The 27,449-nt window shown below is 44.5% G+C and overlaps 1 protein-coding gene across 1 annotated transcript; it reads right to left on the minus strand.

The window, feature by feature from the left end:
• Positions 1-1,908: 1,908 nt before the first annotated feature.
• Positions 1,909-19,011, minus strand: PRDM14 (PR/SET domain 14). Its single transcript, XM_066266434.1, has 7 exons — positions 18,318-19,011; positions 16,775-16,828; positions 16,531-16,688; positions 15,367-15,637; positions 11,525-11,727; positions 3,797-3,898; positions 1,909-2,136 (listed from the first exon to the last, which is right to left on the minus strand). The coding sequence occupies exons 1-7, from the start codon at positions 19,009-19,011 to the stop codon at positions 1,909-1,911; spliced, it is 1,710 nt and encodes a 569-aa protein (XP_066122531.1).
• Positions 19,012-27,449: the final 8,438 nt, after the last annotated feature.

The raw sequence follows: 27,449 nt of genomic DNA on the forward strand, positions 1-27,449 counted from the left end.
TTTTATTTTCCAAACCAAAAATTGATATACATAACCTGGTCAATAACCAAAACTTTGTAGAAACAGGTCAGATTACATTAAACTACAGATTCTGGTTAGCGTGAGTGTACATGATCCATGTCCAATACCATTTTCCATGCGTGCATTTTGGAATGACTGTTAGAAAAGAGAAAATAAAATTACCTCCCTTTGCTACTATTCTGGTTCAAAACAGAGTAGTTAATTTGAATGATTTACCCACTGAAAAAAATTGGCATCATACCAGTTTCCAATGTCTTCTTGCCTGTTTGATTTTAAAATAATGTTTAAACCCATAAACAGTAAAAAAATACATTTGGAACTATGAGTCAAAAGAAAGGTTGCCTAATTATAAACTGAGCCCCAACCTCTTCCAAAGACCATTGTTCTGACTTAATTAACACGAACTAAAACAGCCTTAAAACAAGGCATGTTCCCATTAGGATAAATTACCCAGACCCAGGCACCGCAGCTAAGAATTCCCTAGAGGAAAATCGGTCACTGCCTCTCCACCCGCACTGTCTCCAAGGACTCAGCCACAGCTGAGAGCCTCCCTCTGGAAGGGGCATCTGTTCCATATTGAATTTGCTTGGTTCTGAGGTGGACCATGGATAAAGGATGAAGAATAATCCTAGGTCAATAGAACCATATGATATAGAAGCTTAGTAGCTCTGTTGCCTATGAAGCACTTTTATTATGCTTATTCTGGTTTTGAGTTTTCTGTGAATATTTAATTTATTGTTGCTTGCCTTAATAGAGGGCAGGAAAAAAAATGAGATAGTTAATAGAAAAATGCTGTTTCTAGTTCCTCAGCAGGATTCATAAATTGAGTGAGCATACTGGCTTGATCAGAGGCTGGGCTGAGTCAGGCAGACCTGGCTTTGCCAGTTGGAGGCATCAGCTCCTTACTCTCAGCCTGTTTCCTCATTTGTATAGTGGTAAGCTCAGTGGTCCCCTCTCCCAGGGTTAACACTCAGTAAATGTTGGCTATTATTACCCACAAGATGAATCTGCTCTCTCCCTGCAAGTAGAAGAGATTATTCTTCACATTCTCATATCAACCTCTTGATAACTTGCATGGCATTTTTTTAAAATGGGTTTCTTATTTTCTTATACCTTGTATACTATCATGAACCAACTAATTAGAAAAACCTCAAAAATTTCATTTGTCTACTCATCAGGAATGTAATAAAGTTTAAAATGGGAGCATTTATTTGTTAGTCTATTCCTTTTTTTTTTTTTTTTGCCTTTCTTTGTTTGATATTTTTTCTTCCCCAATTGGTAAAGGTCACAGATGGCAGGGTGAATAGGTAACTTCTGTGTCCTCCAAGTAATTATGTGTGATGCATTTGTCATGTGATGGGGAGAGGTGGGAACTGAGGGTTTAAAATGAATCCAAATAAAGATGGGAGATTAATTCATTTCTGAACATGTAGTTACAATACTAATAATGCTCTGGCTTAAATGAATTCTTAAAAATTTAATTCTGTGAAAAAATATAACAAGTGACGGCTATAGATATATTACAATTGGGGGCCCAAGACTTATAGTAGAGAAAAGGCTCCCTAATTTTATCCCAGAAATTCAGTGTAGTCCCTCCTTTCTCAGAGTTTTTGAGTTTCCAGAAGCTCAAGAACTATTAACAGCCAGCTTTCACTATTTCTAGGTAAATTCACCAAATTTCATTCTTACTGTAAATTATAAAAAACATTTCTGTGAAAGCTGTTAAAACCAGTCGATAAATCTGGTCAATTCAGCTAAGTGGTCAGTTTCATTTTTCTGTTTCCTACCTCAACAGAACTATCACTTGTTCAGACAACACACACACAAACAAGAAAAATAAAGACAGAATCCGCATCCTTAGTTTTCCAATTGTCCTCAAACTGAGGGCTAGCAGTCTTCGTGAATCTTCACGTGGGAACACAAGCCTCCTCGATCTGGGAAGGCTTCCCCACAGATGCTGCAAGAGCAGCCCTGGTCCTCCTTGTGTGAGCGGCGGACATGGCTGTCGTGAGCAGCATGGGAGGCAAACGATTTGCCACAGTGTTTGCATTTAAAGGGCTTCTCCCCGGAGTGCTGCCTGATGTGTGTGCGGAGTATGCTGGACGCAGTGAACTTCTGCCAAGGAACAGAAAACAGAAGAAAAAAGTAAACTTCCATGAGCTAGAAGACCAACAAAACAAAGCATTTAATTTCAGTGTTATTGAGGCTTCTGTCTCCCCAAAGTTGCCCAGTTGATGAACCTCGGGTATTTATGCTATCGCACACTAGGTCAACAAGAGTAACCTTAACATAAAAGGATGTGACTGATGATCCTTCTGGCTGGTAACGAGTAGCCCTGGCTGGCAGAACAGAGACTTTTCAGTGTCTAAGATCACCTGGGTTCTAGTGAAAAATGCAGATCGACAGCCCTAGCCCAGAGATTGTACGCAGTAAGTACTCTTTGGGGTAATAAGGAACCTGAATTTAAACAAGCAATTCTGATGCAGGGTGTCCTGGGACCACATTCCAGAATAAACTGTATTATAGAAAGAGTAGCTAATATTGGCCAGTGTCTTTGCATAAGTCAGTGCCTTATCATTTTTCTTTTTAAAAACTTTTTGAAATTCACAAGTATTCATAAAACAAGAGATTCTGTGTGCCTTTTGCCCAGTTCCCTAAGGGTTATTATATCTTACAAACTATAATATCACAATCGGGATGTTACTGTTGATATATTATCATCATAAAGATTCTTCATGTAGCCCTGTTATAGACTCACCTGATCGCTGCCACTCCTACTTTTTCCTTAAGCTGTGGCAACCACTAATCTGTCCTCCAGAACTATAATTCTATCGTTTCAGAATACTGCATTATGTACACAGAATCGTAGAGTAGGTAACCTTTCGGTGTTGGTTTTTCTTACTCGGCATAATTCTCTGGTGACTCATCAGGTTGTGTGTAGAGTTCATCCCTCTTACTGCTGAGCGGATTCCGTGGTGCGGATGTACCACTGTCGCGTCACCGCCATGAAGGACACCCGGTTTAGGGCTGTTATGAAGTAAGCTGCTACAAGTTTTTATGTATAGGTGTTTGTGTGAACATATAAACAATTGCTGAGTTGTATGGTAGTTACAAGTGTAGTTTTTGTTTTTATTTTATTTATTTATGTATATTTTTTACAAGTGTAGTTTTTAAAGAAAACTCCCAACTATTTTGCAGAGTGGCTATGATGTTTTAGATTCCCAAGTACTTTGCTGTTTTTTTTTTTACATCTTTTCTTGCTCAGTTCTTTCCTTTCCTTTATTTATAACCTTTCCCCACATTCATGTCAATACTATACTCTGACCTTTGTCACTTTCAGGTAGTAGATTAGAAATGTAATGATTTTGTTTTTTGGGTTCTCTGATAGTGACATAAAACACCAGGTTAAACTGGTGGCCTCAGACTTGGGGGGCTGGGAGAGAAGTACCCAATAATGGGGTATCTGAGCATATGCAGGCTTGGGTCACTGCTCAGTAAGGTGCACAAGCTTACCTGGACACGGCCAGTCTTCACCAGCTTAAGTAACGGAGTCTACTGTGTAATTTGGGGTTTATTTCATCACACGTGCTCTAGATGCCAATTTGGCAATAGGCTGTATCTGACCATCATAAGCAAACAAGCATATGTGCAGGTGGAAATAGGGATTGGGCTGCTAGCAAAAGCTTGTTTAAGCCAGGCTATATGCCTCAAGGTCAATCCACGGACACCCAGACAGAACTGAAGGCAGACCCCCTTAGAAGGAGGCTCCCCTTACCTTTGTACAATACACACACTGGTAGGGTCTGTCTCCGGAGTGGACTCTCATGTGCTTGTTTAGGCTGGAAGACTGAGAGAAACATTTCCCACATGTAGAACACTAAGGCAAAAAAAGAAAAATATAGCTGAAATCACATCTTCCCCTAATAAATTCATTTCACCATGCTAACTATTGCCTTTATTCTGTTTATCTGTAGGCAGAGGATTAAGCAGGCTCAAGCTGAGGATCTAGTTTGGTAGCAGACAGACCTTCTAGAACATATCAAAGGATCCAGAAGCATGGGTTCCAGTCCAGAGCCTGCCCAATGCTAAACTAACACCATCTAACATCTTTGGGTATCACTTGCTATGGATGTGAAACGTGGAAATTTAATAGGATGGTGGTATTTAAGAGAGGCCTGAATTAGTCCTACTCTGTCAGCAAGTAGCTGTGTGAACTAGGGCAAGTCAGTTAAACTCGGAGTCTTTATTTCTTGATTTTCCTCATGGGCAAAATACCTACTCTGCCTTCCTTCCAGGGCAAGCACTGCACAATTAATCCAGCAAATATTTATGGAGTGCCTACTATGTGCTTATATCCTGCTAGAGACAAGGAGACAAAAATTTAGTCAGGGAAGGTCAATATATAGACCAGTGATTTTTAACCTGTTTCATCTCATAGCACATAAACTAATTACTAAAATTCTGCAGCACACTAAAAAAATATATTTTTTGCCGACCTGACAAAAAGAAAGTAGATATTATTTTGATTTATGCACACCAGACAACTATTTTTGTGTTGGCTGTTGTCATTTTTTAATTTGACAATCTAAGAAAAAAGAGGTCAGTGCCTCTGTCTAAACAGTCAAATACTGCATGTTTTAAAAATTCTTGCAGCACACCAGTTGAAAATCACTGATGTAGACCAAAATGGAAACCTACGTGGCAGATGACCTGAGGCACATTTACTGACACAAGAAAGGTTAGATTTCAGGGGTCCGGGAGGAGCAGGTGGTATAGCCACCTGCTGTGAACAGTTCATATTACTTCTCTGTGCTCTTGACCTTGGTGGCTCCTGCTGAATCTTCTCAGTAGTTCTGAACCAGGTAAAAGAACCTACTGTACTTCCATGTCCTGCCTTCCTCCCCAGGTGTGCTTATGTGGACAGAGGGGAGAGCATGTATTTTTAGATGGTGGAATTTTGGGTGGGTTTTAAGGTCTTCCCTAATTTTTCTGTAGTGCTTGAAGTTTTAATAACAACTGTGTATTATTGTTACTAAAGCAAAAAGAAAATCAGATATTTGAGAAAATATTGGAAAAACAGATTATTTATAAAAGGGAAGCAATTAGAGAATGAAACTTCAAGACTGGAGAACTTTCTAAGACTAAGCAAAATAATAGAAGAAAATGAAGCCCTGGCCCATGGCTCAGTGGATAGATCATCCTGAAGCACTGAGGTCGCAGGTTTGATTCCAGGGTTGCTGGCTCAATCTGGAAGGCACCACCTTGAGCCCCAGTCAGGGCACATACAAGATGCAATCAATGGGTGCACAACTAAGTGGAACAATGAGTTAATGCTTTCATCTCTCTCTCCCTTACTCTTTCAAAAATCAATGGGGAAAAAAAAAATAGAATGATACATTGAATATTCCAAGGAAAAATTATTTCAACCTACAATTCTATATCCAGCCAAACTATCAAAGAGGTATGTGAGTAAAATATCCCCAAAGAAGGACTCAGAACTTTTCACTATGTATTCTCTTGGGGGTGAGGGGGGGGGGTTACAGAGACAGAGAGAGAAAGAGGTGGGGGGACAGATAGTGACAGACAGAAGGGAGAGATGAGAAGCATCAATTCTTTGTTGCAGCTCCTTAGTTGTTCATTGATTGCTTGCTCAAATGTGCCTTAACCAGGGGACTATAGCAGAATAAGTAACCCCTTGCTCAAGGCAGCAACTTTGGCTCAAGCCAGTGACCATGGTGACATCTCTATGATCCTATGCTCAAGCCAGTGACCCCATGCTCAAGCCGGTGACCTCAGGATTTCAAACCTGGGTCCTCTGCATCCCAGTCCGATGCTCTATCCACTTTGCCACCACCTGGTCAGGGTCACTATGTATCCTTAAACACAAGTACTTGAATATATGCCCCAGTAATATAAAAAAGAAATCAAGAAACAAGAAGGATGAAATAGAAGAACCAACAGAATTCAGGAAGGTCATAAAAAACAAATGCCCAAATGACAGTTCACAGACCCACAAATCACTGATTCAAATAAGAATAAGATCCAGGAAGAATGTACATCATACAAATTACACAATTAAGAAACTAAATTTCTTACAATTAGAAATCCTAGCAAAAACAAAAGCTTACAAGGAAGTCAGAGATGAAATAAGTAAAATTAACCTTGCATAAATATGGAGCAATTATGGACTATATGAAATGTCTTCTGAAGAAAGGCTGGATAGAATCAATATTGTGAATTTACAGTGAACTCTCAGTACCCATTGTTATGGGCAACAGGGACCCCCTAGCACTTTTATTCTGTGTTCTACATGAATTTTGCTTGAGAATCATCTGAAAAGAAGGTGCATTTAGGTTCTAAAGGCTGGAAGGAGGATGGTAATGCAGGGCTTTTCATTGGTTGTACACCCAGCATCTTCTGCCATTCTTGTCAATCAATTTTTTCTCTTTTTTTTTTTTTTGTATTTTTCTGAAGCTGGAAACAGGGAGAGACAGTTAGACAGACTCCCGCATGCGCCTGACCGGGATCCACCCGGCATGCCCACCAGGGGCGATGCTCTGCCCCTCCGGGGCGTTGCTCTGCCACGACCAGAGCCACTCTAGTGCCTGGGGCAGAGGCCAAGGAGCCATCCCCAGAGCCCGGGCCATCTTTGATCCAATGGAGCCTTGGCTGCGGGAGGGGAAGAGAGAGACAGAGAGGAAGGAGGGGGGGTGGAGAAGCAAATGGGCGCTTCTCCTATGTGCCCTGGCCGGGAATCAAACCCGGGTTCCCCACACGCCAGGCCGATGCTCTACCGCTGAGCCAACCGGCCAGGGCAATTTTTTCTCTTTTATAAACAAATTATTTTGTTAAAAATTGTTCATCTTGCGTTGGCTGGATAGCTTGGTTGGTTGGAACACCCTCCCAATACAGAGGTTGCCAGTTCAATCCCAGGTCAGGGCATATACAGGAACAAATTGATATTTCTGTCTCACCCCTCCCTTCTGTCTCTCAAATCAATAAATAAAATCTTTTAAAAAATTGTTCATCTTAAGTCCAACATGTCTGTTTCACTTGAGCTTTTTCTTCTAAGTTTAATTAAATATTTTCTTTTGGGCTTCTTTGGAAGGAAATTAAGTATACTTTACTTTTTATCACATTGAAAAAGTTAAGTACTATCTGACTGGTGATGGCGCAGTGGATAGAGCAATGACTTGGGATGCTGAAGTCATCCATGATATCATGTTGCTGACCTGAATCCCAGGGTTGCAGGCTTGAGCAAAGGGTCACTGGCTTAGAATGAGCACCCTCATCAAGGCACATAAGAGAAGCAATCAATGAACAATTGAAGTGCTGCAACTATGAGTTGATGCTTCTCATCCCTCCCTTCTTGTCTCTCTCTCGCAAAAACACCCTCAAAATTAAAAAAAAACAACAACAACAAAGTACTACTCAGTCTAAAGTATATAAAATAAAGAAAACTAAAAGAGAATAAAAATGTTATGTAGCCTGACCAGGCGGTGGCGCAGTGAATAGGGCGTCGGACTGGGATGCCAAGGACCCAGGTTCGAGACCCTGAGGTCGCCAGCTTAAGCGCGGGCTCATCTGGTTTGAGCAAAAATCTCACCAGCTTGTACACCAGGTCGCTGGCTTGAGCAAGGGGTTACTCGCTCTGCTGAAGGCCCACAGTCAAGGCACATAGGAGAAAGCAATCAATGAACAACTAAGGTGTTGCAATGCGCAATGAAAACTAATGATTGATGCTTCTCATCTCTCTGTCCCTGTCTATCCCTCTCTGTCTCTGTTAAAAAAAAAAAAGTTATGTAGTAAAAATCAGAAAAAATTAGGAAAAACCCTCAAAATGTTAAGGAGCAAAATGGCATGGGAAATTCAGGTTCCTATGTTTGGAGAGTAGTGAGTTACATGCCTCTTGAGCTTTGGACAGAATTCTTAGCTAAACATTTGAAACCCAATGGTAAGTGGTATTTACAGCCATGATAAAGGAGTGAGCTTGCAAAGAGAAGATAACTGCAGAAGTCTTAGGGACACAGAATATGACAGGACTCACTCACCCTCTTCAATCACCAGTTTAAAATTATTATGCCATTATTCTACCAGAAGAACAAGTCTTGTTTTGATGGTCAAGTCATCTCTTACCAGCTTCCACTTATTCCTATCATTCCTGTCTTCTACCCATCTCAGGGTTTACAGCCTCCCCCCTCCCCAGTTTCAAAGACAGAAGTACTGACCCACAGCTTTCCTCCTCGAACCCCAACCCAAGACCACCACTGTCATCAGTGTTTAGGCAAATGACCTATCCTATATCCTAGTAGAAATGTATTGACATGACTCTGATTATAACCTTTTCCTGAATTTGACTTTAGTGAAAAATAAAACAAAACTATGCCCTTGATCCAGCTGCAGCAAATATGACCAATATCCTAAATGCTTTATCTTGTCCATTGAAAGATCCACCATTAGTTTATATGCTAACTAAAAAAGAAAATGCTGTCTGACTGTTGGTGGCACAGTGGATAAAGCATTGGCCTGGAAATGCTCAGGTTGCCAGTTCGGAGCCCTGGGCTTGCCTGGTTAAGGCACAAATGGGAGTTGATACTTCCTCCTCCTCTCTCTCTCTCTCTCTCTCTCATTCCTTCCTCTCTAAAATGAATAAATAAAAATCTTAAAAAAAAAAAAAAAGAAAATGTTACCATTAAAACTATGCCATGCCATCACATGTTGAACATACCTCAATTTCAGAAATAAAAAAATGTGCAAAACCTGACCCAGTTGCGGCACAGTAGATGGAGGGTTGACCTGGGACATTGAGAACCCAGGTTCAAAACCCCAAGGTCATTGGCTTGAGCACAGGCTCATCAGCTTTTGTGAGGAATCACAGACTTGACCCCATGGTCACTGGCTTAAGCAAGAGGTAACTGGCTCAGCTGGAGGCCCCCCCAACCCCGTCAAAGTACAGATGAGAAAGCAATCAATGAATAACTAAAGTGCTGCAACTTAAGTTGATGCTTCTCATCTATCTCCTGTCCTGTCCGTGTCTCTATCTTTCTTTCACCTAAAAAAAAAAAGTGAAAAAAACTCCATGCCCTGGATTTATAAATTATGGCTTGTAAAACATTACATACTTTCCAAGGACATAAAGTGACAAACCACAGGACAAATACAAACTGCCAATAAAATATTTTAAGATTTAAAAGCCTGACCCCCATGGTGGCGCAATGGATAAAACATTGACCTGGAATGCTGAAGTTGTTGGTTTCAAGCCCTGGGCTTGCCTGGTCAAGGCACATAAGAGAAACAACTACCAGTGATGCTTCCCGCTAAACCCCCTGCCCAAATCCTGCCTTTCTCTCTCTAAAATAAATAAATAAATAAATAAATAAATAAATACATAAATAAATTTAAAACCTTGCCTGACCAGGCAGTGGCACAGTGGACAGAGCATGGACCTAGGACACTGAGGACCTGGGTTCGAAACCCTAAGGTCATAGGCTTGAGCACAGGCTTATCTGGCTTGAGCAAGGGCTTACCGGTTTGAATGCAGGGTCACTGGTATGAACTCCAAGGTCACTGGCTCAGCTGAAGCCCCCCAGTCAGGACACATATGAGAAAGCAATCAGTGAACAACTAAAGTGCTGCAACTGTGAGTTGATGCTTTTCATCTCTCTCCCTTTCTGTCTCTGACCTTGTCTTTCTCAAATAAATAAATAAATAAATAAAACCTCACCGTGACCCTAGCTGGGTACCTTAGTTGGTTAGAGCCTCATCCTTATTCATCAGTCTGGGAGTTTGATGCACAGTCAGGGTACATACAAGAACAAACTGATCACCTGACCAGATGGTGGTGCAGTGGATAGAACATCAAATTGGGATGCAGAGGACCCAGGTTCGAAACCCCAAGGTCTCCGGCTTGAGCATGGGCTCGTTGGCTTGAGCGTGGGGTTATGTCTATGATCCCACGTGACATGACCCCATGGTCGCCGGCTTTAGCCCAAAGGTTGCTGGCTTGAGCAAGGGGTCACTCGCTCTGCTGTAGCCCTCTGATTGAGACCCATATGAGAAAGCAGTCAATGAACAACTAAGGTGCTACAATGAAGAACTGATGCTTCTCATCTCTCCCTTCCTGTCTGTCTGTCCCTCTCTCTGACACACACACAAAAGAACAAACTGATCAACGCATAAATAAGTGGAAATAGACACTTTCTCTGGAAAGCAGTTTGGCACCTCAATTCAAGAACCTTAAAATTGTACACACATTTGACTAATTTTTCTATTTCTAGGAATCCACTCCAAAAGAAATGATCAAAAATAGATAACATAAAAAATTATTTTTTTTAATTGATTGGTTTAAGAGAGACAGTGAGAGGAAGGGAGAGAAACAGAGAAGGAACCATTCACTTGTTACACTTTAGTTGTATGTTCATTGGCTCCTTCCCGAATGGACCCTGACCGGGGATCAAACTCATAACCTTGGCATAACCGAGTTTACCAGCCACAGCAAGAAATAATTATATAATATTGTTCACTGCAGCAATAGTGGGAGACGTATAAAATAACTCATGGCGCAATCATCTGATGTACTGACACAGCCATTATGTTTACAAATTGGCTTATAATGTAATCTTTTCTTAAAATTTTATTTAGAAAATTAACTTTAACAGGGTGACATTGATCAGTAAGAGTACATAGGTTTTAGGTAAACATTTCTATAGCATTTGAACTGTTGATTATGTTGTATACCCATTACCCAAAGTCAAATCATTTTCTGTCACCTTATATTTATCCTTCTTTACACCCTTCCCCCCACCCCCTCCCTTGATGTAAACTTAACTCAGAAAATTAGCCTCATAATATTCTATATGATCTAAGTATATCACCCACACACATATTGAAAAAAATGTATGCCTAAAACGTCTTAACTCTGGGCCATAGTGAATCAGGTGGCTTTTTTTACCCCTCCATATTGTATTTATCAGGCATATACTATATTTTCATGTTAAAAAAAAAAAAATTGGGCCCTGGCCAGTTTACTTAGTGGTAGAGTGTCAGCCTGGTGTATGGATGTCCCAGGTTCTGTTCCTGGTCAGGGCACACAGGAAAAGCAACCATCTGCTTTTCCATACCTCTACCTCCCTTTCTCTCTCACTCTCTCTCTCTCTCTCTCCCTCCTCCTCCCACAACTGTGGCTCATTGGTTCGAGCACATTGGCCCCAGGCTCTGTGGATGGCTCCACTTCAGGTGCTAAAAATATCTCAGTTGTGAGCACATCCCCAGGTGGGCAAAGCATCAGCCACAGATGGAGGTTGCTGGGTAGCTCCTGGTGGGGGTCTGTCTCTCTGCCTTCCTTTCTCTCAACTTGGAAAAGAAGAAAAAAAAATACCATAATGCTAACCCTGTTTCATCCTCAATGGCATGCCCAGAATGAGAGGAAGCCCTCAAAGTTCAGGGTGTGGGGGAGGGGTGGTGAAAGCCGAGGGGTCCTTTGCCCCCATAAATAAGATTTTACCTTGTGAGGCCGGTGCTTCTCGTGAACGTGGAGAATGTGGATCCGCAGCCGGTCCCGCTTCTCGAAGGACCGACTGCAGAGAGAGCAGGGGAATTTCCTGTCACCCTTGTCCACGCAGGGGGTATACTTGAGGTGCTTATCTCTGTAATATTTGTAGGTAAACACCTTCCCACATCGGTCACATCTGTAACCTTCTGCAGACTCTGTCAAACACAGGGAGACAGGAGCGTGGCTTTGTCAGCTCCCTTACTTCCTCCAAGGCAGATTTTAAAAAACTTTCCTTTCTAGGAAACTTTAAACATATACTAAAGTCAAAATAACAAAACAATAAACCTTCATACACCCAACACCAAGCTTTGACAATGACAACTTATAGCCAACTTTGTTTTCATTAATATCACTTCCCTTCATAATAGGATATTAATTTATCATCTGGTCCCATTAATACCTCATACCACAATCTTGCACACTCCTGACTGGCTTTTGTTACCAGGTTAATAATATAACCAAAATATGCCTACTTTTCTGATCAGCTTAAGAGACAAGTTCAAAACAGTTTACCCAGGACAATGATAGACACCCAGGATTTATGTCACAGGCTTCCCAAGTGCTGTCCCACTGGACCCCATTTACAAAGTCTTCAGCACCCTCTCAACTTACAGCTCGTGACTCTGAATTCTGGAGGAAGATTCCAGTGCTAGAATCTTCATTTACAAAGTAAAGATGACAGTCTCTTGCCTTGCCCGATACTTAGGGTTATCATGGTGGTTAATTTAATTCTAACACTTAATGAGTTCTTACTACCATAGCGATACTATCATTGAGTGATAAAACAGAGAATGGTAAATTGTTTTTTACCAATGGAGGAGGGAGGAAAGGGGTTAGAGAGGGTGCTGCCAACTCTAACATAGGAGGTGCCAGGTCCAGGGGTGTCTATGTCCAAAGGAAGAAGAAGAGGACAGGGGCTACCTACAAAATAATCTCTGTCCAGGATTCCAGAGGCTAAGTGGTTTTGATGGTGCATACGTCACTGGCCCAGGAAGGAGAAAAGAGACGGGAAACAGTATATGCAAGAATCTGGAGATGGAAATCTTTTTAGCATCAGGACAGCAGGGAAGCTATCCATCTGGGGCTTTGTTAGTTAAAGGCACTGTTTAACAAGTGGCTAAGGAAATAAACCGCTCATTAAGTAAATAACCAGGAAGGCAATGGCCAACTGCAGGACAATCCACCGCCCAGACTCGTCTACCACTTTCATTGAGGTGCAAATATTCTCCCAGTCCCCACGCTCCCTCCAACAGCCTTCGCCTTCGCTCAGAGCTAGACTTTTCCTTGGTCAGAAATAACTGGCCTTCCTGCTTCCTGGGATGGGAAGGGGAGGGGTTGTCTAAAAGGCGGGAGCAGCGATCTTTACAAATCACAGCATTAAAACACACCAAAATTCAGAATATGGGGACAAGAGTAAATCTGCATAGGAACAAGCAACCACTTAGGCAGAAAAGGCACCCACCGTTACTAATTAGACTCAGGTCTTTGGAAGTTAATCTGAACCTAATTTTACCCTATTCCTGCTCCCTTCTCCCTCCTCCCAGTTCAATCAACTACTCTTTTTACTCTCAGGGTTTCTCAGAGTTTTGTGAAAAGTTAAGCGAGTTGTCTCCACATTCCACACGTTCAGCCCCCAAAACACACACTCGGCATGCTGCATATTCAAATAACCCGCCCACATAGGCTCCGACCCTCCCATCCCACTCAGGACCTTAAGGGGAGGGTTCTCACCAGTCCTTGCCGTTTCTCTGTGAGAGGATGGAGGAATTTTGGGTTTTCTTTCCTTTTACCCTCCCCCAAAACATTTGTGACAGAGAACAAGTGAATTCATCCGTAATTCTTCCCAACAAAATAAATCCTTTACAAGTTCCCTCCCACATATTGTCCAAAGTACACATTATTTGAACAATCCCGTAAGCATCAGATAATGTAGTTTAGAACTAGAGCTCTGGGAGCTCATCCCTGTTGGAGTAAACTCTTTATATGCTTGTGAACGCTGCTACCCGTGTTATTATTCCACATTGATAAGTCTTCATCTACTTAATTATTCTACTATTGAGCACTTAACAGTGTTTGTGCTTTTTCACTAATAGATGGTGGTGGCAGCAAAAATCCTTGTGGATTAAAAAAATTCCTTTTGGACTATTTCCCGCAGATGAATTTCCAGAAGAGTATTACTGAGACATCAAAGGTTATGAACATTTTAATAGCTCAATACCTGGTGTTAAAGAATTTTTCAAAGAAGATGAGAAATAAATTTGGGGAGTTGCCAAACATATATTTTCCTCAAATCTACTTTTCACTTTAATTTTAAAAACAATTGATACATTTTTGGAAATGACCAAAAAGCCATGTTTGGCTTGGTCTTAAGTATGTGACAACTCTGAGTGCCAGGGCTTTAGAGAATCCCACCACCTTGCCCTGAGCCCCACATTGAGATAGTGGGAAGACAGTTCACCAAACCAATTTGGACAGGCCCTCATTATTTAAACTCTAGGAAGATGGGAAACACCTCTCCTCTCTACCTCCTAATCCCTGGTGGGTGTGTTGTTGCTTGCCTTTGGCTCTACCATCCCCCAGCCTGGACTGCCTTCTCTCTCCCTGCCTAACACATTCCACAATTCTCATCCCTCAGCAGCTTTTCCCAGTTGAGTCAGTGTCTTTCTTCCTCCTTCCTTCAATCCACACTGGGATCCAGGAGCAGGGAATGAAGGTTTAGCGTTATTTCCGACCCTGCACAGAGACAGGCATGCAGACAATCACTGCAGTTGTGTGATGAATGCAATTCCCATTTTCTTTTACCTGCTACTTACTGCATTTATTATAACAAAATAAGGTGGTCTTCTGATTACACATATTATAGCAATTTGCTCTTGTCTTGTCCCACCTATAAGATCAGTGATTCCCAAGCTTCTGTGCATATAAAAATCATCCCGCAGAGTTTTAAAATGCAAATTGCAGAGGCTCACTCCTGAGAGTGGGTTGTTGGTACTCTAGCTCCTTGCTACCAAAATGTGATCTAGGGACCCGCAACATCAGCCTCCCCTGGAAACTTGATAGAAATGCAGAATCTCAGGTCCCAGGAGGAAACCAGAAACTGCATCTTCCCAAGATTGCCTTGGAATTCACAGCCACATTAAAACTAGAGAGCAAGAGTCTAACTCAATGCTTGTCAAACCTGACTGAGACCTACAGTAAGAAAGACATTTTTTATTCGAGACCCAGTGCACACACACATACCCATCTGGAACAAAAACTTCACAAACAATGCTTGCTCTTACTTAAGTGACAGTCACATCAATATTTCCTATCCTACTTTATTCTTATCCTCTTTTTCTCTCTCATGCTAATCTCCATCACAGAATTGATTTCTCACCCCATTAAGATACTGCAACCCACCATCTGAAAAACACTGCTCAGAGCAGTGACTTCATGGGCTGTGTTAGACTGAGCAGACATGAATCAGAAACTGGCTCACCTAAGGCAGACGTTGCATCCATTTATTTCACTTTTATTGTCTTCTCTGGGTAGGGGGTGAAGGGGTACAAGAAAAGGGATACTTGTGAATAGAAGCAGCTTCAGCAGCTTTGGGAAGATGAGGGCCTTTTTCTCCAGCTGGGTAATGCCCCCCTGGTTAGAGATACCCTCAGTTTAGTCTCCTGTATTAGCCTTTGGGAGGGAGGAGCTCCACAGGCAGCTGAGAAGCTGCAAGAAGGTGTCAGCCTTTTTGCAAAGAACTCAAGAGTCCTTTCACTAGGAGTGTCTCGTGGGGCCAGGCAAAGGTGTGCACTCACCTTCAGAGGGCCAGGCTGCCTGCTTCCACTGCTCGGTCACCTGCAGGCTCACGGGAATGTCCAGAAACTTTTCATAGCAGTCTCCATACCACACCAGGAGCTCCTGGTTCTGGTAGATCTCCTTGCAGCTCTCATAAAATATCTGCCCTTGACACTGTACTGCAACTAGGTTCTGCTCCTTGGGGAAGCGGGCGCAGTTGACGTAGGACATCCAGTTCCCTGCACCTCCTTTTCCATCTATAAAGTGGCTCAAATGACCATCTTCAAAGATCTAAATAAAATAAAACATCACATTTGGAATTTACTTTTTTTTTTCCGGTCTAACCTACAAAATAAATTTACTTGTTAAAAATTTATAACCCAAATCTCACACCGAAGCCCCATGAAGGTATTTATTATTAACCCTAAATAATTTTTAGCTTAAGGACATCTCTACAGGTGAATGTGACACTTTTCAAGATTATTACTTTCTTGATTTTCAAATTTATATATAAGCATATGTTAATACCATGCGCAGAGGTAAGGGAAACAAGTAGGTTCAATTATACCACTTAAAACAACCGCTGATTTTGTATTTTATCCCAACCTAGTTTTCATGCATATTAACAAAGCCTCACTTTAATTCTTTCTCCTGCTCTTGTTTTGTTATTATAAACAACCCTATGATTAACATGTTCCACATGGTCAGAATTTCAGCTTACTTCCCTGAGCTACATTATTGGAAGTAGACATTCTAGCCACCCCCCCCCCCCACACACATATATCAATAGTCAAGAGCCTGTTTTCAGCCAATTTCATAGGCAAATGATATAAAAAAATTTTAATTTGTTTTTATTTTCACTGGCATCTTCTCAGCATCACTCTATCACACTTAAAGCAACTGGCTTAGTCTATAAATATAGCCCAATGTATGAATTCTCTAAACGTACATGCCCTCGCTCCTGTTCACAGACTAAGATGACTTAAGACAACACAGACACTTGGGATTCCTGCAGTGGGGCTGTCAAGGTCACAGACTGAACATCCCTTTCCTCTCCTTTATATTGCAAAATAGGAAGCACAGCCAGCAGATTACTGCCCTTGTCCCCTCTCCCTGAGGGGCACAGGCTAAGTTGGTTCCTGCCCCAGTCCCAACCCCCACTTTGCCACCAAAACCATATTTACCTCCCACATGAGAGAATTGTCCCCGTAGGTCTTGACTTCACTGGCGTTGACAACTTTACCTTGAAAGGGCCCAAACCTGACTCCTTTGGCAATGAGGCTACAGCAGAACACACCAAAATGGGGCACTTCACCAAACAGCATCTTCCTGAGGCAGAGACCTAAGGGAACCCCAAAAAGGGAAGCAGATGAGGTAACTGATTGCATTTGTCTAAGGAAAGAAATCCAAGCAAGGACCTCTGCTTACCTTCTGGTAGTTGAAGGGAGTCTTGATCCACCGTTTGAGGAAGACACTGAGACCCTAGAAAAAGGCAGGGTCAACATCTTATTTTTCATTAAAGTATTATGGCCCTAGCCAGGTTGCTTAGTGGCTAGAGCCTTGTCCCCACACGCTGAGGTTGCAGGTTGTATGCAGGGTCAGGGCACATACAAGAAGCAACCAATGAGCGCACAACTAGGAGGAACAATGAGTCAGTGCTACTCTCTCCCTCTAAAATCAATGGGGGAAAGTGTAAAAAAAATAAAAAGTATTATGAAATCTTGCCTGACCTGGCAGTGATGCAGAGGATAGAGCATCAGACTGGGATGCGGAGGACCCAGGTTCGAGACCTTGAGGTTGCCAGCTTGAGCGCAGGCTCATCTGGTTTGAGCAAGGCTCACCAGCTTGGACCCAAGGTCGCTGGCTTGAGCAAGGGGTCACTTGGTCTGCTGTAGCCCTCCCTCCTCCACCTCGTCAAGGCACATATGAGAAAGCAATCAATGAACAACTAAGGTCTCACAACGAAAAACTGATGATTGATGCTTCTCATCTCTCTCCCTTCCTGTCTGTCTGTCCCTATCTGACTCTGTCACAAAAAACAAACAAACAAAATAAACGAATTATGAAATCTTTTCATGAGGCATTTCCCTCCCTGCTCCGTGGAGGCTGTAACCATTTTTGAGTTTGATGTTTATATTTTTCCTACTCCTTTTACATACACAATTTCTCCTTTTGAGACACAGAACAACCCTTGCAAGGTTATGTAATGAACCCCACTTTGCAAATTCAAAGAATTTCAGAATGAGAGATAGTGCTGACTTGGACTAAAGTCAAGGTAGATGGCTCAGCTGGGACTCCAACATGCATGAGGTTCTCATGGAGCTACCTTGCATATCCCAGTAGAATCTGAGCCCAGCAGACAGCCCCACTGCACAAACCATTTCTCTCCTCACCCTTGGTTCTCACTACAGCCAACCTCACCTCAGGAGTTATGCAGTTAAGCAAGTGGAACCTCAGATGTGAACCTGGCCTTCCCAGGCTCCACTCTCTAATGACAGTCCATATACCGTATTTCCCCATGCACAAGACGCTCCTATGTACAAAACCTACCTTAATTTTGGGGCACGAAATTTGAAAAAAAAAAATAAATATATATATATATATATATAATACAAGTTATTGAATTCAAGTTTTATTCATCATAAAATTCATACAACTCTTCATCACTCTCAAACCTCCCATCCAATTAGCTTGTCCTCATCTGTGATAACAAATCACTGTCTTCAACAGCGCAAAAACAAGTGCAAAAAAGCAGAAAATGCAAGTTAAAAAACTACAACCACTGTATAAGACGCACCCAGTTTTCAGACCCCAAATTTTTTCGGAAAAATGCGTGTCTTATACGTGGGGAAATACGGTACTTCAGTCCCCCACCCTTTCCTGACTCCACTCTGAAGTGCCCCTTCCCCACTCCTATCCCCACCAGGATGCCCATCCATTCTAACCCCCGGATGATGAGGACTGCCTTTACCAGAGCTGTCTGTAGGGAGCAGGAGGCCCGAAGCTGCATGGTGCAGGGGCGCTGAGTGCTCCAGGTTGGGAATGACCCCGTACAGAACTAAGTACAGGTCCTCCTGGGTGAAGTGGTACCGATGAGTCGACTTATTCTCCTGGTTCAGGAGTTTGGAGTCATCCTCAGACTGCTTGCTGGGGCAGTAAGGTAGTAACTGGGAGGTCTTCGGCCCCTCAGGTACCAGGGAAGCATCCACAGGGGGAGGTGGAATGAATACGTCAGCTCCATAATACTGGCCACTGTCGCTTCGGCCACCAGTGTGGGCCAAGTCTTCACTGGTGGCCCCAGTACAGTCACGGCTGCTGTTCAGGAAGTGTTGCTTGTCTTTGGGGAAGTGGGAAAACGGGTACCATGGTGGTAGGTTGCCGTGCCAGGGCAGATCGTACAGCGGCTCCCTCTGTAGAGCCAGGCCGGGGCTCAGCAAGGGAGGCGCGGTGCGCAAGGCGAAGGGGGCCACCACCTGGGACGCAGACACCGGAGGGATAGAGAAAGGTTGGTAATCCTCCGCGGCGGGCAGGCTGTTCCCGTAGGGTCCGTAGGATGGGAAAGGCGCGTAGTAGGGCGCCAGGTGCTGGGGGCTGTTTTGGAGCCTTTCCGGCGGGTGGCACACCTTGTCCGGAGGTGCAGCCTCACTTGGCGGCGGTAGAGCCATCCCGGCCACAGCGCGCGGCGGGTCTGCGGAGAAACAAGTGCGCTGAGTGAGAACGCCAGGTTCTGCGCCCGCGGAGCCTCCACCACCCGAACCAGCCCGAGGTCGAAGGAAATCCGATACACTCCCAATTCGATCCAGCAAGCCCCACGCCCCACCTCAGAAGCAAAAACCGCAATAAAACGAACACATATTCTTTAAAATAAAATTAACAACGAAAATTTGCCGGGGTCCTGTCTGACTCCAAGTTCCAGGTGAGTGTAGCCTTTGCCTTCCCTCTCCAAACACACCTTGACTAAAAGCTGTTGGTTTCCAATACCCACTCTCCATCTGGCCCCAAACCCGGTTCCTACAAAATTTGTCTTAAGTGCCCTCTCATGCACTCTCCCGCCCTCTTCTAGGTCCAACAAAACTATTCACAGTGTGGGGGGAGGGGGCTGTCGGGCGGTCCCAAGTCCCGGCTGAGCCGGGAGCGACAGCCCCAAGCGCTCCAGCCGGGCGCTGAGACTCCTGCCGGGCGGAAAGAGCCAACGGCCCCGGGTCGCATCGCGCAGGAGACGCGCTCCCGGAACCCAGGTCTGACCCCGCGTTCCCAGGCGGTCGGGCCGCGGGGAGAAGGCGCCACCTTCGGCTCCCCTCGAGCTCTGCAGGCGGCGCCGAGTTTCCCACGTGGACCGAGTCCCGTCACATTCCCCCAAGTCCCTCGTGTCATACTAGTCACACCACCTGGGGTTGGCCCTCGGGCTCAGGTGAGACCAGCCCCAGGCCGGGGTGGTAGGGAGCAGCCTCACGAGCCGTCGGCCCTCCGGCCCCAGTGCAGGCGTCGCCGCCGGACACAAGTTCACCAAGGCTGAAGAATGGAGCTCCTTCAGGACCGGCAAGTCTGGAGGGCAAGATCAATGAGCCCAATAGGAAACCAAGCAGGGTCGTGACTCAGAAATTAAAGAACATGGGGTCAGGAGGAGAGGTCAGCCACGACGAAGTCATCTGCCGGCTCCTCTGAGCCCCCTAGAGCGCTCGGCTCCCGGCCTCCCCTCACCCCAAGTACCTGCAACTTGTGTTGAAAGAGCCTTACGGAGTAAAGGTCCACGAAAGTAAAACAATCTCCCCAAACGAACAGCGACAGCGACTGCTTGCCTGCCATTCCCAACCGCCCAGATAGTCGACGGCCCCGGGCCACCGCAGCGCCCCCAGCCAGCACCCACCTTCGAGAGCGCAGCCACCGGCGGTCGCAGGACCTAGAGAGGTGGTGCAGCGTCAGGGCGGGTAGGCTTCGGGCCGGTCGAGCGGGATTTAAGAGGGCTGCGGACTGGTTGGGCTGCGGAGCTTGGAGAAGGCGAGGGTCGGGAAGAGATGCGGCCCACGCAAGTCCCGGGGCCTGTCTCGTCCCCGCCCACCGCAGCCATTGGCCGACGCTCGCTCGTCCCCCAGCCCTCAAGGTGTCGCGCTCTTAACTCCTCAGGTCTCCAAACCTTCGCCCGGAGCCCGCCGAGAGCACTCACCACCAGTTTTCTGCGGCTGCGCTACTGTCGCCATGTGTGCGCCACGCTTGCGGAATGAGGGCGCAGAAAGCCTCGGCCCGCGTTATCCAGGGTCCCCTGATGAGCCCCTTTGCCGGCACACAAACTATAAATCCGAGCCATTAGGGCCAGGGCTCTCGTCTAGGGGTCGCGTCTCCGCCATTCGGCTTCAGTTTCTAAGTGCCGAGGCCGACCAAAGGCGGCGGCAACGCAAGGGCCAGGTGGACGTTTGCTCTGATAACTCCTGGGGAACCTGGCGGCGCCCATATAGCTTCCGAGGTTTTGGGTGGTTGTTTAGCCTGATCTGTGGGTTTTACTTTTTTATTTTTAGAGTTACTTTTCATGGTTATTACCTTTATTAAAGCTGGGGACAGTAAAATGGAAGGGCCTAGGATAAAAGAAGCACAGGAGAACACCTAGGCAGGGCTGCTTTGGTTTTCAATACGGGTTATGGGAAGGAAATGAGCCAAGGTGGGGCTGCTGGTCAGCTCAGTGGGAAGTCAGAGAAAAGTAGGCCTTGGGGACAGGTTCAGGGGCTTACCTCGGGAGAGCTGCCCTCCTCACTGCTCCTCTGGCTGCAATTTTCTCGGTAATCCTTAGAGCTTAGGAGACGTAGGCCTGTAGGGAAAGAGGGGAAAGGAAAGGTTGGGCGTGCTGCGGGAGGGACAGCGTGCAATACTTAAATACTATGTTGCAAAGCTGAGGAGCGATCGCCGGCGCTGCCGGGGGAGGCTCGCGACCTCCGACGCCCGGGGCTCTGAAAAGCAATGGCCAGACTCTTAGCGTGGGTTCAAAAGCAGTATTTGTATTCTCCTGGGCGGCCATTGAGGAAAAGAAAGGAGCACTTAGGCCCATTCACATTCACACTTGGGAGCATTATAGGGTGGGAGTAAACCCTTGTGATGATGGGTGACCTTGGCCGGGCCGCTGCTTCCTCTTTGCAAAATGGAGCTAGCACTGCCTGCCTCCGGATGCGGCTGTAAGGGCCGAAGGCAGAGGCGCAAGCCCGCACACCCGTCGGGCCGGGCTCGGTTACCATACATGGAGGAAAGGAAAGGAGGGAACATCTCTCCGGCTAAGGGACGCCTCCAAAGGTCCCAAAGCTCCGGACCGGGGATGTACGTTAAGGACTCGATTTCGAGAGCAGACGCGGCGAAGCGGAAGGTGGGAGGGATGCGCGGGATCCCTGCTCTCGCCGCCGCCGCCGCCGCCGCGCCCCCTGGCCGGGTCACCGCCCGGACGCCATCTATGCGGCCTGCGCTTCCCGCGCTGCTCGAGTCCAGACCCTTACCTTATCCCGGGTGCAAGGAATGTCTTAGACGAGAGGCGGTGCGTTATTTTCTCAACCCAGACGGGATGACAGGAGCCCCGGCTTTCCTTCTCCCCTGTTCTCTACCGTTACTCCAGCTCTAAGATCTTGACCGATAGGTTTAAGAAGTGAAGAGGAATCTTGTCCCGACGACCAGTGCCTTTAGGAAGGATCAGGTCTGTGGAAAAACAGTGAGTTCTGCCGACTTCCTTCAGGAGACATGCCTGCACTAGGGCCCTACTACCAACTCCACTTACCTGAGCTTCAGAACCCCGAGACCTCGCCTGTGGGACAGAAGGATAGAAGTGGTCCATGGATGTCAAGTCCTCAGGAGGCTTGGTTGTAGCGTTAGTTTTGTAAAAGCAACATGAACATTATCTTCAGGTCTTCTTCCGCAAAGAATTCAGAGTTTAAAATATATTTTTTTTAATTTAATGATAAACTTGCTTGTTTAAATAATTTAGGGAAATGATAAAAATAAAAATGGAAGTCCCTGCCTAAGCTCATCCTTACTCTTCAGAGGTAACACTGATTAATAGTGTGGTTTATTCCCTACCCTCAGTATGTATTGCAAAATGGAGCTAACACTGCCTGCCTCCGGATGCGGCTGTAAGGGCCGAAGGCAGAGGCGCAAGCCCGCACACCCGTCGGGCCGGGCTCGGTTACCATACATGGAGGAAAGGAAAGGAGGGAACATCTCTCCGGCTAAGGGACGCCTCCAAAGGTCCCAAAGCTCCGGACCGGAGCTTTATTATACATATTATATATAATACTTTTAAATTTTGTTTATATAGGTAGATTGTTTTAAACAAAATGGGATTAGACGTTATACTTCCATACAATTTTTTTCACTACCTACTTAGTCATTATTCTTGTCAGTACATTAGGATTGCTTTTACTCCTTATAATGGCTGCATAGTACAGAAATTCATCTTATGGGTGCACTCTAAGTTCTACAGCCTCATTTTGAAAGACATTTTAAGTTGTTGCCAGTTTTTAAATAAAATAAAATAAAAATAAAAATAAAATGAAAAAAGCCTGATCTGTGGTGGCGCAGTGGATAAAGCGTCAACCTGGAAATACTGAGGTCGCCAGTTCAAAACCCTGGGCTTGCCTGGTCAAGGCACATTTGGGAGTGGATACTTCCAGCTCCTCCCCCCTTCTCTCTCTCTGTCTCTCTCTCTTCTCTCTAAAAATGAATAAATAAAATAAAAATAAAATAAGTTGTTGCCAGTTTTTAAACACTTCAAGCAACTTCCAAGACCATTGTTATATAGATACTTATTTGTGCTGCTGTGCCAGTAAAATGAATAGCTATCTGTGAAATTGCTGGATTGGCAGTTAATAACACGGAACATTTTTTTCTCTTTCTTTCTTTCTTTTTTTTTTTTTATAGAGACAGTCAGAGAGAGGGATAGACAGACAGGAACAAAGAGAGATGAGAAGCATCAATCATTAGTTTTTCGTTGCGACACCTTAGTTGTTCATTGATTGCTTACTCATATGTGCCTTGACCGTGGACCTTCAGCAGACTAAGTAACCCCTTGCTCAAGCCAGCGACCTTGGGTCCAAGCTGGTGAGCTTTGCTCAAACCAGATGAGCCCGCACTCAAGCTGGTAACCTCGAGGTCTGGTACCTGGGTCCTCTGCATCCCAGTCTGACACTCTATCCACTGCGCCACCGCCTGGTCAGGCAACCCTGAACATTTTGATAAGTTAAGACCATACTGATTTAGCCCTGCCTGGGTAGCTCAGCTGATACACCAAGGTTGCAGGTTTGATAACTGGTTAGGGTACATATGAGAGTCAGCCAATAAATGCATGAATGAGTAGAACAACAAATCAATGTTTCTCTTTTTCTCTCCCTTTCTCTCTAAAAAGAAAAAAAAAATCAATAAAGAAATTAAAACCATACTGATTTATACTTCTACCTTTCATGAGTGCAGATGCCCTGTTTCTCCATGTCCTCACCTAATACTATTGCCAATGCTTTAAAGCTTCCTGTCCTACATGTGTGAAGTGGGATCTTATTCTAATATGCCTTTCATTCATTTACCCAACACACTTCCTAAACACCTAGCTAGCGATGTGCTGAACACCAAGCCAGACACAGGAAACACAACTGTGTGTGTGCAAAGCAGCCCTGTCCAGTCCTGGTCCCCATAACAGTCTTATGGGGAAGAAAAATATTTGTGGTAATACTTGATGAGTGTGTGACTCTGAACTGTGGTGGGAACAATGAAAGGGAAGAGGAGCACGTCCTGACCTAGGCAGGGTGACGGGGTGGTTCTCCTGACCTAGAGGATTTGAAAGGTCTGTGTGAAATTAACCGGGTGATGAGTGGTATTCCAGGTCCAGAGAACACTTGGTGCCTAGGCCCTGCGGCTTGGAGGTGGCCTGGCTGAGTCACAGCACAGAAGGTTGCCCGGTGTGGGGAGACAGCCGGGGAAGCTGGAGAACCAGCAGAGGCCCAGTCTCGCAAAGGACAGTTGTGTATCCTTTTATCCTTACTTTCAAGTCTTGATTGAAGGAGTTCTAAGTCTTTGAAGGGAGTTAGGAAGCTACTGCAGCCATCAGTATACTTCATCCCTAAATAATTTCAGCACACACTTTATTAACTCAAGTTCAATATTTGTTTATGGGTGTGGTTTTTTAAGGTAAAATCTATATATGATGAAAATGCACACATCTTAATTGTACTATGAGTTTTGACAGTTGCATAAATCAGGGTATTGCCACTCCTTATCAAAATAGAGAATGTGTCACCCCAGAAAGTCGTCCAAGCCCCTTCCAAGGTAATCCCTGTATCCAACCACCCCAGAGACAACTGTTCTGCATTTCCTTCCCCACAAGTGAGTTTGTTGTTCTATAATGCCATATGAATGGAGCCATATAGAATGTATTGTGTAGTGCACTGTCAGAGCCTTCACTCATTGACTGTAAAAGGTTTTTGTTTTGTTTTGTTTTACTGTAAAAGGTTTTCATGCACCTTGAAATAAAGCCTACAGCAAAGGGAACAATCCCTACCCCACTGCAAGAGGTAGTTATCTGAAGCCCATTTGTAAGGTTTCAACAGGCCTTGAGATTTTAGCTCCTGTCCACAACCCCCCTTTATCAGTTTGCTTTTGCCAGGAGCTGGTGAGACATCCTCAGCAACAGCATCAGCATTTAGAGTGGCAGCCAGGGCATCCTTGCAATAGTGGGCAGTCTCACGTGGATCTAAGCAAGACTGTCCTACAAGAAGCTCTGGTGCTTCCAAGAAGCTGTTCTGAGAACACTGGAGGGTATTTTCATGTACTTATGTACAAATCTCTCTCAGTAGTTCTTTGGTATCAGGAGCTACTTTCAGCAGTCTGTAATGGCTGCTTTGAACTCCTCCCAGGTCATGGGTTTTGGGTTATCTTGATGGGCTGGTACTCTTAAAAGGGCACCCTATTTGGGGTAAATTATTAGACAGAGCATTTCATTTCTCTTCGCAACTAGATTATCTATCCTACATACGACTTCTTCAATAGCAGAAAGGTATTTTGAAGTACCTTGATCTTGGTAGGGATTCCTGCGAGGTTAGATAGCCTCACTGTTTCTAAAGCACCTAGACATCATAGACGACCTCAAAACACATCTACTGTTTGTGTATATTAACTTTTTTCGCTAGCTATTTGGCAGGCTCTAGGGGAGTCAATCAGTTCTGCCATCTGGGCTATAAGAAATCTTACTCTAAGAGTAATTTGGGCTCCATTGTAGCCTAGTCAACCTGATCATTTCCCATTTCTGTCTGTAGATCTGACCCATCAACAATCAGATTCTGGTATGGACCATTCAAAGGCATTTCTAATAAGTCTGCATGGGCTGTGGATGATTCTTGCACAAATACTAAGAAAAATGCATGTTCCCTCCTTTAGTAATGGAAAGAGCATAGCAAAGTTCAAAGAATGATGGATAAAAACATGTATAGGAGAAAGTAATGCTATTTCATAGGCTGGAAGCTCACTCAACTAGAAAGGTGCATTTTCTTAAGCAACAAAGGCTGTACAACTTGGGGGACCATTAGGTTCAAGGAAGATCCTAAAACTTACACTAAGTTAGACTGACCAAGGATAGAGGCTTCTTAAGGAGCCGACTCTAGTCTGCAAAATGTATGTCCATGCTTGTGTTCCCAGGAGAGGGAGCTGCCACCAGGAATTTAGTCTGGTCCTAAAGAAGAAGCAATTTCAAAGAAGTTGGGAACCCTCAGTCTACAATACCTCATGAGACCTAGAAATCATTTTTCAGCAGTGGGTCCAGGGCAGTAGTGGAAGACCTGTTGTTAGTCACTCAGAGGTAGGAGCTTGCCTGAGATTACTTTATCCCTACATGATGAATCTTTTGCTGAAAAACGTTGCATTTTTCTTTGACAGTGTCCTTTTGTACTAACAGTCAAAGGTAAATAAAAGTTTTCTTATCTTTAGAGCTTAGCAAAAGCTCATCCTACAGAGAGCTTTGAGGTCCTGTATAAGAATTTGTAAGAGCCTGACCAGGTGGTTGCGCAGTGGATAGAGCGTCAGACTGGGATGCGGAGGACCCAGGTTCGAGACCCCGAGGTCGCCAGCTTGAGTGTGGGCTTATCTGGCTTGAGGCAAAAAAAAAAAAAAAAGCTCACCAGCTTGAACCCAAGGTCGCTGGCTCAAGCAAGGGGTTACTTGGTCTGCTGAAGGCCTGTGGTCAAGGCACATATGAGAAAGCAATCAATGAACAACTAAGGTGTTGCAACGAAAAACTGATGATTGATGTTTCTCATCTTTCTCCGTTCTTGTCTGTCTGTCCCTATCTCTCTCTCTCTCTGTCCCTGTAAAAAAAAAAAATTATAAGAAAGAACCACAGTGGTGGATTTCTGAGGTGTAACGATCACGCATGCTGGTTTCTTCCAAGACCAGGTGCACAGGTATTGGTGATTTGAATTTAAGAGAATGAGCTCTAAAGAAGGCAGATGTAGGTGCATCACTGCAAAACAGGTAGCCTTGGGTGGGACTGGGGGAAAGAACAGTATTTGGAATTGGCACCATTGTAATGTGGGGCATTATCACTAATGATAGCCCTGAATTGGTGAATAAATCTGTACTCCCATTTACCGAGTTACTTAATAGCAAGATCAGAGTATTATAAGTACTAGTGCAATGCGAAATGAGCCCTTTGTCCATGAATCCTTTTCCTGTGACCCTTAGTTTCCCCTTCCATTTTGTTTCAAGGGAATTATGCAAGCCTGGGTTAAATGGAAATGGGTCAGTCTGAACCTTAATGTGCTCAGTCCCAGTAATCTTGAAAATGATGGTAAATCTTTGACCCATTAGGACATTCTTCCCTCACAGAGATCTTCAACTTGTGTCTTATGTGTTTGGATTCGTGTAGAAAATTTTAATCTGGCCATTCCATTTATCGTGACATATCTACCTCCTGGCTTTACACTGGCTGCACGGGAGAGGGATGAAGTTGGCAGCAGGTTACTATTATATTTTTCAATCATTTTAGTTAAATATTTTTTAATTATTGATTTTTAGAGAAAGAGGTAGGGAAAGACACACACAGAGAGAGAAACATCAATTTATTGTCCCACTTATTCATGCCATCATTGATTGA

This window comes from Saccopteryx bilineata, chromosome 3, assembly GCF_036850765.1.
Source record: "Saccopteryx bilineata isolate mSacBil1 chromosome 3, mSacBil1_pri_phased_curated, whole genome shotgun sequence".
In the NCBI taxonomy this organism is placed as follows: Eukaryota; Metazoa; Chordata; class Mammalia; order Chiroptera; family Emballonuridae; genus Saccopteryx; species Saccopteryx bilineata.

What these genes read in the sequence shown, in the direction of transcription:
- PRDM14 (XM_066266434.1), bottom strand. Translation starts at nt 19,011, where the DNA reads ATGGCTCTACCGCCGCCAAGTGAGGCTGCACCTCCGGACAAGGTGTGC. An exon ending in GCTCCCTACAGACAGCTCTG is followed by an intron (nt 16,829 to 18,317) that starts GTAAAGGCAGTC and finishes GCCTTTTTCTAG; the next exon opens with GGTCTCAGTGTCTTCCTCAA. An exon ending in GGCAGCCTGGCCCTCTGAAG is followed by an intron (nt 11,728 to 15,366) that starts GTGAGTGCACAC and finishes TGTGTTTGACAG; the next exon opens with AGTCTGCAGAAGGTTACAGA.